Source organism: Cariama cristata, unplaced genomic scaffold, assembly GCF_000690535.1.
Source record: "Cariama cristata isolate BGI_N322 unplaced genomic scaffold, ASM69053v1 scaffold701, whole genome shotgun sequence".
Taxonomy (NCBI): domain Eukaryota; kingdom Metazoa; phylum Chordata; class Aves; order Cariamiformes; family Cariamidae; genus Cariama; species Cariama cristata.
In genome coordinates, this window is record NW_009599613.1 from 72,838 (window position 1) to 92,932 (window position 20,095).

The 20,095-nt window shown below is 39.2% G+C and overlaps 1 protein-coding gene across 1 annotated transcript in view; it reads left to right on the forward strand.

Moving 5' to 3' along the window:
• The first annotated feature begins 14,511 nt into the window (after nucleotides 1–14,511).
• The window catches only part of ADRA1B (adrenoceptor alpha 1B), an 18,624-nt gene continuing 13,040 nt past the window's right edge, over nucleotides 14,512–20,095 (forward strand). The window contains exon 1 of the mRNA XM_009709728.1: nucleotides 14,512–15,484. Within this exon, the coding sequence (XP_009708030.1) occupies nucleotides 14,512–15,484 (973 nt within the window). The remainder of the gene's footprint in view (nucleotides 15,485–20,095) is intronic.

Genomic DNA, 20,095 nt, shown 5'->3' on the forward strand with positions numbered 1-20,095 from the left:
ATCACCCCTTCATCCATTCCAAAAATACTCCTGTTACAGCCAGCAAGAGCACGCACTGCAGCCGATCCATCCACCACCAAAAAGACCCAAGTTGTATTTCCAACCGCTCCATTTTCCCAAGACTGAAGGACATCACAGAGACAGGTACATCACTAAAGTTCTCAGTTGCTCATTTATTTTTAAACATTGATGTTATTTCTCTCTGCAATAGCCTCAGAGTCACACAACAGACGAACAGGCACTCACCCTGTTAGTATGCGTAAAAGGCTACAGAGGCTCTGTGAAAAATTCACTCTAGCAGAAGCAGTGACACAGGAATCATGATTGTAAGTATAAACAGAAGAAAATCACATTTGTACTAAAGTGGGTCTGAACATATATATATGTGCATGTGGGAAGGGGAAAGCTTGGGTGTTCACAAAATTGTATTTTCCTCCCAGCTAGTAATAGTATCTTTCTGATATATTGCTTTTCAGCTAAACGTCTGAAGGTATTTTACTTAAAAGACAGGCATCATCATTTCCTTGCGAAAGGTAGTGAAACTCTGGCACTAGGAGAGTGCATGACTTGTCTAAATTCACTCAGTAACCCATTAGAAGAGCTCAGACTACCATTACCATCTCCTCAGGCTCAGGCCAGTGCCCTACCTAGTAGCAGCACTGCTTCTCCAGACCAGACCCCCGAGCTGGGGTGCATCAGAGAATTAGTCTGATCAGAAGAGATCACAGCCCAAAGGCTGAAGAATGGTGGTGTGACATTTGTGATATTCTTAATGTACACTGTACTGCTATTAACTTCATAGTGCCTTTCTGTTACATATATACACAGGCCAGTCACTCACATAAAATCACCTGAGTCTTTGTTTTCATTCAATAATGTGCATATCAGGAACTTTTCACTCCTCCATCAGCTCTGGAGAAGTCCAGGATCCATTTTCTGGCTGCAGTTACTTTATAATCACTGTCAAGATGTGAGTGACAGACATGTTACATTGAAGCAGTCTGATTTTATCCTTGCAATTGTAAATATATTTTGTTCCTGAATATATTTCAATACATTTATGGTAATATCACACTCTGAGGTAGTAAGATTAAAGACAGACACAAAGATGAGATGCAGACCATGGTATTATTCTGAATATTCTCCAGATTTGTAGCTGTTTCTATTCTAGACATCTACCACACTGCTTAGATGGAGATAAAGGCAACAAGTGAAATGAAACCTTTTTGCACTGCTTAGATGGAAATAAAGGCAACAAGTGAAATGAAACCTTTTCTCCAACCTATCTTCCAAAAACTCTTGCAGGGCTCCACAGAATTAAAACTCTCTTAGCTCTCTTGCAGTTTTACTACCATAATGTGCTCATTTAATTTGTGATGGAAATAGCATGTTCGAGTTATCATTATTCATTACTTTAGCTTCTTCTACAGTTTCATTTGTCCTCCTGCAACTCTCTATTGAGTTTGCTTAGGCTATAAATAAAGATCTCTTGGGATCCTGGATCTTGCCTTCTGAACAAAAATTTCAGTGACTCATTCTCATACATATTTTCTTCCATTATCTTCATCATGAGCAAATGTCCATGCTCATTCCAAAAGGTCAGAAGTAAAGAAGCTGTGACTAGCTCCCTTGTAGAAGTAGGTCAGAATGCTCTTTCCTTAGATGTCCTTAAACAAAGGTGAGTTATTTTTTAACCAACTACTGTTGGAGTAGTTTCTGGTTACAACTAAATCTCCCTAAGCCACAGAGATGTTGGGTGATTCCTACCCAAAAAAGGAAAGTTGCTCATCAAGAGAGTGGTGCCAGATCGACTGACAAGTCTAATGACTTCATCTGGCATTGCTAACTTGTAAGCTAGTCGACGCCTTATTGAATTGTTTTTTTCCTAATGTATGGTGCTGGAGTCAAGAATGTCATTCTTAATTACAACAAATATTAACCTGAGTAACAGACTTGGAATGGACAAAGTCTGCAGAACCACTGCCTTGTGGGGACACAAAGTATCCAAACGACACCCCATATATCAGCTCATCAACAGATTATTTCTAAAGGATAATTTCCTATTTGTTTGAAACATGTATTTTGTAGAATTAAAAAATTCAGGGACCAGAAATCATTGGCAATATCTCAAAACATGAATTTCTGAGGATGCCATCAAGTGCCTAGTCCTTTTTCATAGGCTGCCATGTACTGTGCCCATTGGTGCACTCAGCTTTTCCAAAAGACTCCCATTGTATGTCCCTCCACATACTTCTGACAGATTCAAGCAGATAATTTCACTCCCAGAGCTCTCAGGTATTTCTCTGATCTTTCCCCAGACACAGTTACTCACAGTCCTCCTTCGTCATTTAGCTCTTTACACCAAACACTAGCAAGATAATGAGATGTTCTCAAGGACAGGTGGTTATGACTGGCTGTGGATCCTGCATTGCCCAATGCTGGTGGGGGACAATGTGTAGAATGATCTTGCAAAAACTCTCTGAAAATGAAACTATTCCTGATGGGTCAAAATTGCTGCCTTTAGCTCACTTTTATTTCTGACTCACCGTAACTTCTGACACTTTCAAGAATATCTCTTGCAATGAATGTGTAAAAAATGTGAATTCCATCAAAATCCTACTTAATATCTCAGTTAAACAATAGCTTGAAGCAGCTGCATTCTGCAGCACCACATTGCTTTGCTTTTGGTAAATGAATCCAAGAGTAGATAGTCGTGCGGTTATAGGCCTTTTCAGGAAAAGGCCCTTATCTTGTACGCCTGGTGTTACAGCTATACTGTTTATGTAAGAAAATGACAAATCGATAATTGTGTTTAACTTTAATAAATTATTGATAGCTCTGTGAAGAATCTAGATTAGAGTGCTACTGAACTACGCAGTCTCTGCTCTACACTAAGCTCTACGCTGCCGCCAGTAAACCTCCAGGTTATAGCCAAGGTGCTGGTTACAGACTATAAAGTTCTTAATACCTTGAATTCCAACAGCTTTCCTTCCCTGTCCTGCTGTGCAATCTGCATTTAGCACTAGAATGCTTCAGGCAACTGTCCCAGTTGGGTCTGGGACATAGGGTCAGGTTGCTCATAGGAGCCAGCCCTCCTGCCTGGTGGCGTTAGCTAGAGTTGGCAATTGGAGCATTGTTCACACTCCTTGATAATGATCAGACCATTTTTCTCCTATTAGAGAGTATTTCTTGTTGCTGCCTGGTTTTAGTTGCGGATGCTAAAAAAGGATTATAGAGCATAGACTCCGTGAAATGGTGAACGCTTCTGACTCCAAATTACATATAACAAATCTGGGCACTGCACTGGTAGGCACAACATACCTATGTAATCCATAATAAACATTTAGACTGCTTAGGCACCTGTCAAAGTAGCTAAATAATCAAAGCGAGACCCGCAAAGGTGGTTTGCAGGTTTTCTTCTTTCTCTCGTTTGCAATATGGAGGGATCAGTTGCTTTCCCTGGCTTGAACCCATTTATGCAATGATTCTAAAACCATCTGCACTCTCCTGATTTGCAGTGCCACAGGACATGCGTGCATAAGCAGCAGCCAGATCTTGCATGTCCCTCTGTTAAACCACAGGAATATGAAAGCAGTAGAGATTATTTTAGTTCTACAAAATAAAGCTGTTCTCATTATTCTTTTACACTACCATCAACTATTAGACAATACACAAGCAGTTCACTTTTATATCTAATGCACACTTTATTAGAATTAAATAGATATAGGTATTTCCCAGTTGCTTTAATAGTAGACATAATTATTCCAAATCTTGACAGGAAAAAGACAAGAAATGGATGTTTCCTTTCACCTAATTTTTCTCTGGAGAAATAGAGTGTGGTTATAGATTTTTATGGCTTCTCACAAGAATAGAAGATAGAAAAAGCAGCGGATTCATGAATATTTAACATTAATTCAGAGAAGAGTTCAGTGTTCATTTTAATAGAAAATACAGGCCAAACTAATTCTTTTCTTTGAAGTTCTCACAGTTTATCTGTAGGTGTGTGTTCTAGCTACTGAGTGCTCGACTGTCACTGACGTGCTGGATAATACTGAAAAATTCATTTATTTCTCCTCTTCTACTCATCTCTAAAAGACGGAGTAGCATGCACTTCTTTTATTTACTCTGAGTGCTGTGAAACTACTAATGCATATTTTAAAGTATTATGAGATGTTCATACGCATTCAAAATACTATCGTGAAGGAGGAGAATCTGTAACACTTAAATACCTGGCTCACAAGCTGAATCTTAATAAAGTACTATGGAAGAGGGAATATCTTGATTCACTACTTAAACAGCAGTCTCTAATTGTCCTTATAAGAAAAGACACAAAAGAGAGAGTTTCTCTCAGCAAGTTCCAGACTACAGAACAGTGCAAAATTTTCTTCTTCCTGCTTAAATTAACAGACTATTAGGAGTGGCACATTTGAAGATATGAAAGAAGTCACTGTTACAGTTCTTTTTGCTATGTTTGTTAATTCTTCTCCAAGCAATTCTGCCATTTAACATTATTTTTACTGCCATGAGTTCAGGAAAGGAAAGACTGGATAATTACTGAGATATGGAGGAGAAAAACAAGCTTGCAGCTTCTCTAGGATTTTTAGCTGGAGCAGGGAACCAATAAGACAGGAAGCCTAGACTTGCTTCCTTTTCTCAGAGGTACCCATATTTTACCAAAACTAAAAGTCAAAAATACTTCAAGAATAAAAAAATGGCCTGACTCCAATAAAGATAGCCTGGAATATACCTAATACCAATTTATGAAAAGGAGCAGATCAACGTAGATGATAAATTGACATTGATTTCTTAGAATGAAGATCTATGGTCCATATTTTAAAGGCCTGTATTATTGCACTCATAAAACTCAGTCACTGACTCTCCCAGGCACTTTCATCAAGGCAAAACATCAGAATGAGTTGGTATATAACCACAGCAAGATGAATTTCAGTGTTTATCAGCAGCGAGTCCCCATCCACTTACTGGCAATAAGATATTTACGCTGCAATTGCAAATTCTGAATGTCATAAAAATGTAATGAAGTACTGTACACACCATGATCAGAACTTAATGAAATTGAGAGAGACGAAAAATAAGTTTATGATTTTTTTTTTAAAAAGGAAATACTGGTCTTTCACAAAAATGTGCCAATGTGTAAAATTGAAGTTTAGGTTTAAAATGTCCTAGTACTTTGGGACCTAAATTGCTATGACCTGCTAGAGGCAGAATAAACCATCTGGATATTTAAAAACAAAGGGAGGGCTATCATCAGGCTCAGAAGTAATCCTGGCTCTCATGCACAGATCAGGTGGGAAATTTTCATAAGTTTCTAAGGGCCAATAAGGTATTCTGGTGCTTAAAGATAAAGGTCAAAAATAGCAAGACAGCACAATTCCCACTCAGTGCAACTACAGTATTGAGTCCGCCTAGATATCTTTGAAAAATCTCTTTCCCAGCCACATTTCTGTTCTGTTAAAAATACTACTTTAGGCTCAGTACCTAATTATTAGAATGAAGAAATGGTTCAGAAGAAGGCAGAGAAATGACACTAATTACTTATGATATAATCTGCCAGTATGAGAAGTTTCTATCCAGCCTGAATTTACCTTCAAGTTAATTTCTTGAGGCACAGAGATTTATAACACTGCGGTTATCTTGGCTAGCTTATCAGGGATTGTTTGTTAGCCACATAAGTGTCTAATCTACTTCTAATCTTGCACAGCTCTTGGCATGATGTTATTTTATGACAGTGAGTAACATGAGTTATCTGTTGTGTTTAAAATGTTTTTCTTTTTTCAACATTTAATTACTGCCCTTTTAATGTCATGTTAAATATTTTAAATGAAGACTAGTTTATTTAATGTAAATAAATATATCCAGCCATGTGCCTTTTTAAAAAAAGACTGTGCTATCTGTCTTGATTTTCATTTTTATGATCTAGAACGAACTATAATATGGAGATTAAAACCTCAAGTTGATTCCATTGTAATTCTATTCTAAAAGAGTCAAGTTATGAGATAGCTTAAATGCATAGGAAAGGAAAGCATCCTTTCAGGGCAGCCTGGTATCCCTCTCCTGCCTCACCACCACAATTCTCTGCTTTACCTAGGAAGCTCAGGCCAGCATCCAACAAGCCCTCTTGTTCATCAGTAGGACTTCATGAGAGGTGAAGCTGCTCAGAGCCTTGCAGAACAGTTCAAATAAAGTGTGGCGACTTTCTAAATAAATCATGATGGCATTTAACATGGTGACTTTTGGGCAGGCATGGACAGACCTGTCTCACTCCACTCATACTTCACCTTGGCCAGGCTTTAACCACCTCTGGCCTAGAAGCCACACAACCATCTCCCAGAGGTCAGTGTTCAGGCTAAAAAGCCCTTCTGGCAGAAGCAGTGGCCTAGTTCAGCTATCATGGCTGTTCCACTGCTGGGCTGAGCAGGCTAACAGTCAGCCCACGCAAAACACAAGCCTTGAAACTCATCTGGTTCCCATAAATGTCCCCTTATTGGATTAAAATTCTGAAAGATTGCACATGTCAAAGATTTCACCAAGGTTTAGGACTCATCTCCAACTGGGATCAGGAAGTAACCCTCTTTTCTCAGTGCAGTTTAGCATAGCATTGTAAGGAAATTACACTTTCTTTTGGATAGCTTCCATACATTTATCACTGCAGATGGGATACAGACCAGCCATGACCAACCAGCACTTTTCTGCTACAGGTCTATTTTATTACATTCACCAAACACAAAATCATTCTTTTTGTAATATCTTTCTCATAGAATACTTATTCTGCATTCTGCTGTGTTTTATTTAAAGTGTGAGTCCTTCAAATGGCCTAAGCTTTTCAGCCGCTTGCATGTCAAGTGATGTCTGTCATGAGCTGACTTAGGGACAGAGTTTCTTTTAGGCACCTGAGCCATGACAAACTTCATAGTGTATGATGTTTAGACTGCTGGAGCTTAGATTCATTCTTAGCTTACAAATCAATAGGTTTATGAAAGAATCTAAACATATTTCAAAAGGTCACAGCTAGAATTGGGGGAAAATCTGACTATTAAGGAAGGATGAAAGATGAGAAGAGAAAGAAATAAAATAGGACTTCTGATCAAACAAAGCATCAACATTATTAGAAATTTATTACAGGGACCACTGTGTACCCTGCATAGCCAATTAGCCAGTATTCGCCATGGCAAGTCCATGGCCTTAAACAAAGCTACTTAGTTTATGCATCCAAAGTTTGATCCCTGTGATAATGGTTCCTCAAGACTAAGCTAACTCACTTGCACCTCCCACTGCCCAGTTTAGCATTCCTAGATTATCTGTCTCAGTGGTTTGAGAAGGCAAATAAGCTCTTAATAGAGTCTTGTGGAACTAGAGAGAGATTCCTGAACCTAACACACATTTTTCCTTTCATCCCTTTTAATTTCAAGGCATAGTTAATAAGGACTATGGCCTCTATTTCGGAGTGGAGACTGTTTTTTCTACAAGGCATACATATTTCAAGCAACAATTGAGAGTGTACAAGAAAATCCTTTGAAAAGTTTCCCTTTCTCTCCTGCATTTATGGCTTTAATCCATGTTGTTCTGGTTAGGCACACTGCAGTGTAACAGCAACTAAGTGACCAAATTTCTAGATAGAGAAGAAAAGAGGAAACCAATCAGGATTGCATGTTGTACAACCAGAGCAGCAGCACATACAGTGCAGGGGCAGTTCTATCCCACCACCTCACCAAGCACAGGGCTTTTTCGCAAGCACCTTTACACTGATATTCTATGACAGATTTTCACTATTTCACATTCACACAAAAAATGAGTACAGCACTATAATCTTGCACATGTGTCAAACACAGCTTCATGGCTTTTTCTTATTTTTAGTAAAGATATCCTATGCTTTGTATGAATAACTTAGTAAGAATTTTTTTATTGCATTACAGTTTGTCAGAACATCTTGTCAGCTAATATTATCTTCCAATAGCTCTGTGATCTCCCCATAGTTTGCAATCAGCTCCAAGCCAGCATGACTTCCTGGAAAAAGTCAAAGGAAACTCAGTAAAATGAAATTTTCTTCCACCACAAGAATTTCTTTTTATGGTCCCAGAAATGTGCTATTGTTCAATGCCAGTAGGTGGAAACGCTTAAGAAGAGACCTGCAATTTATAAAAGAATCACATGAGTGATTGTTCCTGTAGAAACATTTTGATTCTTTTTTTGGCAATAGGATAGAACCATGTGTTTTGTTTCACTGATAGTCCCAGTGCAACCACAAGCAGAAAAGAAGTTGTCTGCATGAATTGATAAGAGGATCATAAATAGTAAGAAAATGATATCCTGTATGCCAGCCTGCCAGCAGACCATAAAGAAAAGTGGGGACTCCACAAATTCTCACTTTTTTCGTCATCCTCTGCTGATATTTGATATCTATCTAACTCTGTGATAGTTACTTCTCTAGCAGTTTTAGTCCTCTCCTGGGAAGATACCAATAATATTACCTCAGAGCAAACAGGAGTGTTGAAGGGTTTTTTTTTGAAGAGTTCAAGTAGCCTGAAGGAGCCTGTTTATAGCTGCTCATTGGTGCTACTGTCTAAGTGATGCTTTGTTTTTGTAACAGGAGAGCATGCAGGCTAGAGCTGCTACTGCAGCTTCAGGATGATGATACTTCTGAGTAGTAGTGCTCTGCCCTCTCCTTTCTCCTCATCTCCAGGGAGCAGAGGGCAGGTGTCAAAAGAAAGCAACGGTAATGAACCACGTGATCAAAACATGGAGGCAGATAAAGAGAAAAAATGCATATTTTAGATATAGCATAGAGAAAAGGCAGAGGCACTCAGATGTAGCACCTCGTTTCTCTTGTTTTCTCCTGTTTTGGGGAGGATGAAACAGCTTGCAGTCATCTGTGCTTTCTGGATGCTATGGTGATACTATGGTGTGATAGAGAAAGAAAAATAATTCTGGAGCCTGCTGAGATTAGCAGGTCCTCCCTCTGTCTCTGCTCCCTGCAGGTGTGTTTAACATGCAGTGTTTGGTTGCAAACTGTGTACTTGGTAAAAAACAGGTAAGAGTCTCAGAGCAGAAGGCACAAAACAGTAACCAAAGCTCCTCCCTTCAGTGCACTTGTGGAATGATGGTAAGGTGAGCCATGCAACAGGGTGGCAACCTGAGAGGAGCTGTGACCAAACTGGCCCCACGGTTTCTGACAAAGTGCAGTTTGCATTAAAAGAGCGGCATCCCCCAAAATTGTCTCAGAGACCTGTAACACGGAGTTTTGTCTTGAGAGAGGATGTAATTTGCCGTAGTGTGAATTCCACATTGGCATCTCTTTTTTTTTTTTTTAAATTCAATTGCTTGGTGACATTTTTTTAAACACTGACAGCATTAAGTGGGTTCATCAGCTTCCCAAGCATTTTTAAGCTGAAACCTACACACACAGACATGCACTCATTTCTCCTACTGCTGGAGAGATGCTGTTATTTTCTCTCTTTTTGAGGCAGGGACATACTTTTTCCAGACTTCTAAATACTGATTTTTTACCAGACCTAAATACATAGTCCATTACCTTCTGCTCAAAAAAGTTGAACCGGCATCATCCTCACAAAGCCTGTTTCTGAGACAGGGCCTGTATCAGTAACTGGTAATTCTGGGAGTCTTTAGCACAGCTCTCGCAGAAATTCACAGCTAAACAAGTGTGAGAAAAAACATGTTTCAGTTTGGGAAATGGGCCCACAAAACCTAAACCTGGAAGACGATTTAAGAGCCAGTGACAACATAAAGAGCATAGTATTTTAGTGAACTGCCTACATCTTACTTAGGAAATGTTCTTTAAAATCTATTTACCTAAAAATGACAAACACTGAATCACTGCAGAAAAAAAGATCATTCAAAATTGCAAGTGTTTGCAATCTTTTGGCAGGTTCAAGCTAACAACCCTAGCTTTTAATACAATCCTATGATACATCTTTCTTACTCTGAAAATAAAACCACAGGTTTTTAAATATCATTACTTGACAACTGAAAATTAGCATTTTAAATGCATTTTTTCTCTTCTCATCATGGAAATGGACCCTGTCCCGAGGTTCAGGGCTTGTGTGCACACATTCAAAGGGATCTAGCTTCTGCTTAATCATGAAATGTAAGGAAACTATAATCCTATATATTTCCAATGTCTGTGGAAATTCTTCACAACTCTGTCTAAGCCAAAGATGTTTTCCATGAAGGACAAAGATGTGCTAATCATCAGTAACGGAAATGAAAGAAAGAAATTTTGTGGATCACATTGTCTGTGGTTTTTAAGTGTTGTCCAGTGGTCCTTAGAGAAAGAAGACTTCAGAAAGAACACTTGTACCAAACCAGCAGTAACATTTTGCACCATCTGTAACTAATAAAACAAGCAATAAAATGAGTGTAGCTGTGTAACTAACACTGAAGTTTCTAACAAAAACAGGCAAGAGTTTCATCTTTTTATCAGTATATTTTAATGACTGACACTATCTACAAAGAAGCTGTATTATGAAGAAAATAATCTAGTGCCAAACAATCAGAATCTCACATCTCTGAGCTGCACATACATTTTATGCATCACATGAGTCTACATGCCCATCCACAATCATAAAAATACCTTCTCCAAGCCCACCTCCTCACTCCACTTCTTGGAAATGTTTTAGTATTACAGACAGTGGCAGAGAAGTGAGATATTTCTACAGCTGCATCCAATGCTCTCCTCATTGCTTCTTGCTTTTCATACTTCTTTCATGGGAGGAAAGCTTTCTGGTTTGGGCTGGTATGACAAGAACACTTGTATCAAATACGATAGCATGTTCAAGTCAGAGTGAGTAAGCTAAACTATTTCTGACACTATAGCCTTGTTTTTCTTGAGTCATATCTGTTTATTGCTGAGAGTTATCAGAGTTTCTAATTAAATCAAAGAATTAAGAGGAATTACATAAAACTATATGTAGATATACTCATTTAAATTATATATCAGGGCATACTCCTACACCCAATTAGGAGCAGGCTGTATTGTTATTCGCTGGTGTTGCAAAAGTGCTCTGGAAGTGCTTCTGCTGTGTTTCTGAAATCAGACCAAAATGCCAGTATATATTTTTAACATCACTTTGTAAAAGAAGAATAAAAGGAACACAGCTCTTTACAAAACTGAGCCATGACAATAGGACTCCTTTTGCATCATTTATCTGATACAATAAAATACATTTTAAACATTCAGCATAGTTCAAATTTTGGACTAGTCTAAGAACATATGAAGATGTTCTCCTTCAAATGTATGTTCTGTATCCAATCTTTTGCTGCTTCAGCAAGCTCTCCACAGAAGTACATTGAATAGCTAAATGGCATCCTGTCTTGCTGTACATCATTATTGAAATAATATAGAATAGAATCTCCAGGCTATTAAATTTACTTTTTCATTGCAAACTGATTCATTGGAATAAAAGCAACTCTGCGATGTATACTATCTGCACTTCTCTGATCAGATGTTTTTGATTGCACTAGCTTGAAGTGCTACCTTGAACTTGGCAGAAAAAGTAGCCTGTTTTTCGCGGTACCTACTCTATCACTCATCCAAAGGTAGGTAAATAGTTAACATTCACATCTGGGTTTCAATACACTCTGCTTTATTATAGCACCTGCCACTGAGGATCTCAAAGCTATTTGTGAACATTAATCAGCTGAGCCTCATGATTGTTCAGTCAGTATCTTATTACACAGACTGGTAAACAGAGATGTGCAAACACATCAGACTCCTCAGTAGGGCTGTAAGAGATGAGCAGTAGCTTCATCTTCCTCTTTGTCCCCTGGAATAGGACTTTTCTGTCTGTTGTTTTATCTAGAGGGGCACAGAAAGCAGCACTAGTAAGGGAAGCAGACCGATCCCAGTACTCCTGCCAGCAAAAGATACTGAGCAGAAACGTGTTTTACTCCAAGTGCTACCAGGTAGAATCCCTATTCCCTTCCCTTCCGCCCTTTCCTGCCACTGCTGTTGGCACGTTGTCCTGGACCTTGCCAGCGAGCTGGAACCAGCTGACTCCTGGACGTGGCTGTTGAACGGCTGGTTCCTCAGGGCTACAAAATCTTAATGTAGCGTGGCTGAAGCCAGGGAGGAGTTACAGGCCACTCCGTTATTCTTTGCAGGCTGGGCATGTCCCACATCGCCAGCTAAAAAACTGAAGCACACCAGTTTACTCCCTCACTGATCTTTTCTTATCCAACCTCTCCACATTTTGCAGTGATCATATTTTCTTACATGCCAAAGGCTGAAACATTGTTACCTCTGGACCTAATGATCTAATCAAACAAGCTGTAATCGATTTAGCTCAAGCACCAAGACTGGGAAGATGCAGGCTTTGCTGTAGGCTATGCAATCCCACCAGGACACCCAGGCAAGCAGCTGCTCCTGCTGCCCTCTGCTCTACCACAGCTCCACTGAGAGTGGTACTGAGAAGATGCTCTGGCCACACGCAGCTGTAATCACACCTCCCGACAGCCCTGTCTGCACCTTCGGAAAAGGAGAGAGCCCCTAGCCTGAGGAATTCACGGTTTAAACAGAGAAAGCAGAGAAACAAAATCAGAAATCACAAACAAAACTGAGAGTGGTTATGCGGAGTCCAGCAAGAATGGTAAGTGTGAAGGATATATGTCCAAAATCAAAATCTGCTAACTGCTTTGAATAGCAATGAAAGCTCTGCCTTGGAGACAGCAGAGGCAGAAAAGCTGAGGCTAAGCTCATAAATTGAGTGTTTGTTCATCTTCCCTTCAGTAACTCCATGACATGTTATCATGTCATTCTTGTAAATGTTTCAAAGAAAAGTTTTGAACGATGGTGCTTTGCTATAGTCCCTGCTGTTGGGAAGGGCTATACAAACATCTGCCATACACTCCTCAAATAAAATTCAACCAGAGCTTTTGTTTACATGGTTTGCCCTTAAAATCAGACTCAGCTGCAACTTTCAGCAATAGCTGCCTTATTAAAAATGAACCTTTTATATTAAACACAGTACATTCTGTAACAGGAAAATCAATATACAGTAACCCAGAGTACTGCAGACAACAGCTGTAGGACATAATCTGATGACAGAAAGTTGAGAACAGTATTTTGGCATTTATATGTTCAGCTAACCTTTCACTTTTTGTTTTTAATGGCACTGAGCTATAAAGATCTGAGATCCACCCCCACCTGGTGACCCAAAGCTACACAAAACGAAGAAACCAAGAAACCACTGTTTTCAATATTAAAGGCTATTATCTAAAAAATTATTCAGTTGTTACTTATTTTTCCCTTTAGAGGATACTGTAAGAGGATAGCTCTTCCCAGAGCTACAATGAGTTAAAAACAGTCTCAGCGATCTCACAGCCCTTAGCAAAGATATAGGAAGATACTTAAGCATAAAGACTAGCTTGAAAAGACTACTAAATACCTTTCACTGCCCTCACTTTGGCTGTGAGTAAGGGTGCTCAGCTCTGTTCAGGCTGGGATTCATAATGCACCTATGCTTAGAAAAGTTATTTAGGTAGAAAGGAGGAGATGAAGCCACAGATGTGTCTGGTACACAGGAGTACAGAACAAACATAAAGATTTTAATAGAGATTTTGATTTTGATCATCTGTTAATTTTTCTTTATTGACAGAAAGTATACAATTAGAAACAAACTATTCCATCTATGTTTTTATGCCATCACTAAAGGATTTTTGGAACCTACCTATTTGTCCTTAGAAGGTGGGAGATGATTAGTTCTCTAAAATGGCATGTGATTCACTTCGATTACAAAATAAACTCAAATACATTTCCTTGGTGAGCAAAAGGCAAAAGGGTGCTAGATCATTTTGTACTGAAATCGCTTTTTTCACCACATCCCACCGAGTATATTTTTCTCAGATAATGAAACTGTTTTTTTAAAGGTTTCCAATCCAGATTTATGTGGCAAATGCTTTAATTAAGATTGATGTATTCCATTTGTTTAGCTGTCAGACTGACATGGGAGTTTTAACTTGAACTGCACTGCCCCCTAGCGCTGTGACGGGGCCGGCCGCAGTGATGTCACCCGCACATGCAGCGGGAGCGCAGGCAGCCAGCTCACGCCGAGCTGCCCCAGTGCTGACAAACCCTGCTCGGAGACGTATGTCAGAGCAGCTAGACAGGGGCATCCTTCCAACAGAACCACAAATGCACAAGGGAAAACAGTAAACCTGTCTTTTATTTCAGGGACTTCATGATCGAAACAGCTACTTTTGAGCTCCAGCCAAGACTTCTGCCTGCTAATTTCTGTTTAAACGAGTTCGTATGAGAAATTAAGCAAGTTTGAACAGCCTATTATTTCTGACAGGCTTCAGAGGACTTCACGCTGTGCAAGTTTTATGTGCTTATAGCTGACAGCTTGGTGGGGAGATGAGTTCTCAACCCAAAACTGGCCGGGGCTTTGCAGCAACTTCTTGGGTAGAGAGATAACTTTCAACTGAACTCAAATCATCTGCGTGTTGTGCAAGGGATCCAACCATAACTTGCTATGGAGGATGATTTTTAAGATGAATACCCACCTTGGCGAAAAATACAATTCATCGATACCTGGATATTTGAAAGTATCTGCACTAAATTATGGCAATCTTTCTGCAAACAACTCCAATGAGACAGCCAGCAATCTGGATTCACCTGCCTTGGATATCAGTAGGGCGATAATTGTGGGGCTTATCCTAGGTGCCTTTATACTCTTTGCTATTATAGGTAATATCTTGGTAATTCTCTCTGTTGCTTGCAATAGACATTTAAGAATACCTACAAACTATTTCATAATTAACCTCGCAATAGCAGATTTGTTGCTGAGTTTTACTGTCCTTCCATTCTCTGCTACACTGGAAATCCTTGGCTACTGGGTTTTGGGGAGGATATTTTGTGATATCTGGGCAGCAGTTGATGTGCTATGCTGTACAGCTTCTATTTTAAGTCTATGTGCAATTTCTATAGATAGATATATAGGGGTACGTTATTCTCTCCAGTATCCAACTTTGGTAACAAGAAGAAGGGCAATTTTAGCTCTCCTAGGTGTCTGGGTCCTTTCCATGGTGATTTCTATTGGGCCTCTTTTGGGTTGGAAAGAACCAGCACCCAAGGATGATAAAGAGTGCCGTATCACTGAAGAACCATTCTATGCTTTGTTTTCTTCCTTGGGGTCATTTTACATTCCTTTAATCGTCATCCTCGTGATGTACTGTCGGGTCTACATCGTGGCAAAAAGGACTACTAAAAATCTGGAAGCTGGCGTTATGAAAGAAATGTCCAACTCCAAGGAGCTGACTTTACGGATTCATTACAGGAACATTCATGACGACACGTTAAACAGCACCAAACCCAAGGGTCACAATCCCAGGAACTCCTTAGCTTTCAAACTTTTTAAATTCTCTAGAGAAAAGAAGGCAGCCAAGACGTTGGGAATTGTGGTTGGCATGTTTATCTTGTGCTGGCTACCTTTCTTCATTGTTCTCCCACTAGGTAAGTTGGTAATCAAGGGACTGCAAGGGGAGGGGAAGGAAGCGGGTTAGTTGTTTAATATCATAGAAAAAAATCAGATGAATGATAAGTAGATACCATTTTGAGAACTGCAGTGAACAGATGAAAGGAAGGGAAGTGAAAGTAATTTACTTCTGATGTTGGCTTTTTCAAAGAGTCACGCTGAAACTTTAAAGTGTGCAGCCTGCAGAAAGTCTGCTCATCCGGTAGTCCCTCTCAGTGACAGGGCGGATGTCAAATCAGGGGACAACATCTTCAGATTTTATATATTAAATCCCCCTTTCTGGCCTTTCTTTGAATTGAATTAGGTTTCAGAAACATTTTCATAAGATGTTTTAACAAAAATCCTAGATAAGAACACAAAAAGAGCTTCAGCACTGAAATGTTCTTGGTCTAGTTTACTGTTAGATGTTCAGACTATAATACAGTAGGTCTTCTGGCACCATTAGGTGTCTTAAATGGAAATGAACCTGATCTAATGATGAGGTGCAAAACTCTCCTGAGCTTTGGGAAGCTGAAAAAATTCTAGTTCTCAGTTCAAACATCACTGATCAAATCCCAAAAGCAAACACACAAAGCCCACTGATCCCCACAGAAATTATCTCATTGGTTTCAATAGGTTTTAGTTCAGGCATTTCAGGAGATTGCCGTGTGAGCTTTTGGCAGACACTTTGTTCACTCTCAACTTTAAAATATTATTAAAGCATTTGATGTAGTCTTAACACATTGCTCTGTGTTGCCAAGTCCTTGTGAAATTTGCTTGTATTGTCTTTAACACCAACACTACCTCTGAAGTGGAGTATCTCAAGATATCGAAATACTAAGCTCTCAAAAACGTCTGTCCAAAATTAATTTCTCTGAGACACAAACAATCTGGCAGCCTAAATACGGGAAGAGGTGGAAAAAGAAAAGGGAGAAAAAGTCTTTATTAATGTCCTGTATTTGTGTTTACTTAGTTATCTACCAAAACATTTCTAATTGAGTGGTAAGTGAATATTTTTAGAGACTGTTGTAGAAAACTAAACTGAGTTCAGCAACCTGGTGGTTGGTCCTGGTGAAGTGTTACAAAATCATAATTTCAGTGAATGTGAAATATCATTTACACTAGAATCTTTACTGGAAGACAACTACTTAAGCTATTGCAGGGCAACTTTATAATCTCTAGCTTATTGTACCATAAACTTAAAAACCTTTATGATTCAAGATCTGCATAAAGCTAATGTTAAGGATGTGAAAAATTCCAAACAGAAGGTAAATTGTGAGCAAAGTTCTCTTTGGCTACCGAAGTTTAAGTCCTTGTGCTGGCTTGTAAAGGAAGTTTCTAACATAGAGCAAGTTTCCAACTATTGCAAAAATACGTGCCTGTGGATAGAAATATATTTTCACCATATGGTACCAGCAGTAGTACGAGATATGTAGCTAGTAGGTCATGCTCCCCTGATAAAGTAGATTCCCTCTTTGATTTTGACTTATTGAAGGAACTTTGGAGCAAAAAAGCAAATGTGAATGCAGTAGAGCACAGCTGTAGCTAGCAGAAGCCAGTATAGCTAGTGACGGTGTTAAACAAACACAGATGCAGACCAGTTCATTAAAAACATTATGGTCACAGGGCAGAAGAAATGTGAGAAACAACTATGTTTCTTGAAAGAGAGTCAGTTTTCCCTTTGAGAAGTTATTTCAAAACTCCTGGTCCTTCCTGGGAGGTTTAAGAAGTCATTGCTTAAGACACCTGTGTGGAGAATTTACTGCTTGTTGTCACAATATGATTTTATCTCTCATACAAATTGTGTCCAAGGCATCAGTGAGGTGACAGGCTGAGAGCCTCCACCACAGCACACTGTGTGCTGGCAGAGGTGCCGGGTGGGCTGAAGAGCTAAGCCCACTGCTGTGGGCTCTGACCCAACACAGACTGAGTGTCTGTAACCTCTAACACGCCCACATCAGTGCTGTGAGCACTTGGTACCCTACAGAGCCAGGATTCAGAAAGATTTGCCATTGTGTCAGTTAGTGAAAAAATCAGCATCTTGGCGTTGCAATATAGACTGCTGGCTCTCCTGTCCGATGTCTAGAATTCCTTTCAGGGGTTCAACTCTTAACTGACAGGCTTTAGCCAAAGAAAGGGGGGAAAAAAGGTATACACAGTATCCAATATAGTATCCAAATGCATTTAAATAGTAGATACTTTCCCTTTGTTTTGCTGACTAGGAATAGAGCTGGTTTTGTTCCTTGTCCCTGATCTCTTTTATTAATTTATTCAGCACACTCCAGAACCTTACACTTTTCATCTCTGTGTATCAGTGCAAACTTAGTTAATGATGTTAGGCACGACTAAAGCATTTCTCACTAAAATAGGTGAGGAAAAGACCTTTTCCTGACATGCATAATGCAGCCATTCTTAACTGGAGAAGAGGGTACAGCAGTGGAGAAAGACTTCTTAAGGAGCTTTCTGTACGCTGCATTCTTCATACCAGAAACTTTTGCTTTATGTCTTGAAGTCACAAGATTAAATGAAATGCTATTAAGAACCCTTACAAAAAGCACACAATGGTATGAAATCAATTTCAGGGACAGGCAAACCATAGAATCCAAAAGGTATTGATGATTTACAAAGTTCACCATAAGCACCCTGGGCTGCTTTAATCACAACTGCTTCTCAGTGCAGGACTGCAAATTACAATACGTTTTCTGCTACTGAGTCCAGACCAGATACTTACCTTCACTATACTGGAAAGACACGCTTCTTCCTTAGTGTGTATTTTTCACACCTTACATTTGCACCATTAACCCAAATCATGCCCTCACATCTGCATCTTTACTTTTTTTTTTTGCTCCCTGTTTCACTCGGTAATGCCATGACCCTGCAGAATGGTGTTAGCAGAGCAGCTCTGGATTTCTGAGGATCCAACCACAAAACATTTGACAAGTTGCTAAACGTTATTTCTGCAACAGCCCAAAACCATGCCTCAACAAATCTGCTTATATGTAGAGGAGTTTCCTTCATGTTAAAAGAGTTCTGCTAGTTTCCCAGACAAAATTATAACTCTTCCACTTTGGCATTTCAATATATTCCGCAGTGACCCATTCTGATAATCCAGACAAAGGATTATTGCATCAGGTGGCAGATATATACTGGGAACTGATATGGTGCTGAAAGCAGGGATACTGCTTGAATAAATATTTCAAGACAGAGGAAAAGAAATAATATTAACACTTACAGAATGTTTTTCAAGCAAGAATCAAAAGGCTTTGGAAGGAAAGCTCTCTGACAGAGTTCTGTATACAGCTATGGAGAGGAATTACGGCACTGACACTATGATGTACTGAGCATCATGAAACGATCAGCACGAAAAATGACCCACAATCTCTGTTTGTAGGACTGAACCATGCTGCCTTTAGTGTTAAATATCTGATGATGCAGCAAAACTGGTATCAAAGAGAATCACGTGAGAAATGTCTTTTTATTCCAGTAGCTACCAGATATTCTTTCCAGATAGCAACAGAGATATAGAATATCCTTGTTGTGCACATTCATAAATGCTCCATGACTTTGTAAACAGTTGTCTTGCCACAAAAGTATTTGTGGTACAACATAAAAAATAAAATTAAGACATACATGTCTTTGAGAAGACTTCTTGTGCCATAAATTCAGTGACTTAGTTTTGAAGAGTAAATATATTGTTTCTTTAAAATAAATGTTTCTTTTCTTCCCCCTCATGCAAATCCTTTCTTAGGCATCAGGAGTATATTAAATATGCATCGCTGAAAAATGCTGAGTAAAATAGACGATTTTTATCTAAAGACTAGAGTCCTGCAGAAATAAGGTAATACTCATTAAAACTCCCTCCTTTAAACAAAGGAATATCCAATTTTATGCCTATACAGTTATTTAAAAAATAAATCCAAAATGAAGGATAATACGTTTGCACCCTGGCTACTAGGTAAAAGTTTAGTCTCGTTTCTGTTGAGATACCAAAGTGGGCTTGCCAGTCTTCTCCCAGACTCCCCATCCACACACACCCCCACACCCCCCCTGCAAAGGAAAAACTCACCACCTCCCCTACTTTAACTAAAGCATATTAACTTCCCCAGCCTACTGCTTAACTCCAGTGGAGATCAGCAAAGCATTATTCACTTCCCAGTTGAGAGCCTAACTCCCCTTGCTCCCACAAAACCTGTGATCTTATCCACTGAACTCAGAAACAAAATTCTTGTAACTTAACTGGCAGTGGGATAAGGTCCCAAGGGCCTCATAATGAAGATGCAACTGTTTTGACTGTCCTTATATATTAAGCTTTTGAAACCTCTCTGTAAAATAATAAAAAAGAACATAAAAATATTCTGCATGCTACAGGTCAGCCAATACAAAATTATTCTTAAAATAAAATGTTATTCAAGTACAGTATGTAGATTTATGTTACATCAGGCCAACCTCTGCATCTCTGCACCAAGAATACCAAATTAGGCCACTTAGTTTCCCATGGGAAATACTTCAAGGCATTACGTCCAGTGCTGTCAATGCTACTGGGTTCTGCTTTCTGCAAGGCTTTAGGCCTGGTTTGTCTTTCATCTCATTTTTGTCTTGCCCCCTCTTTC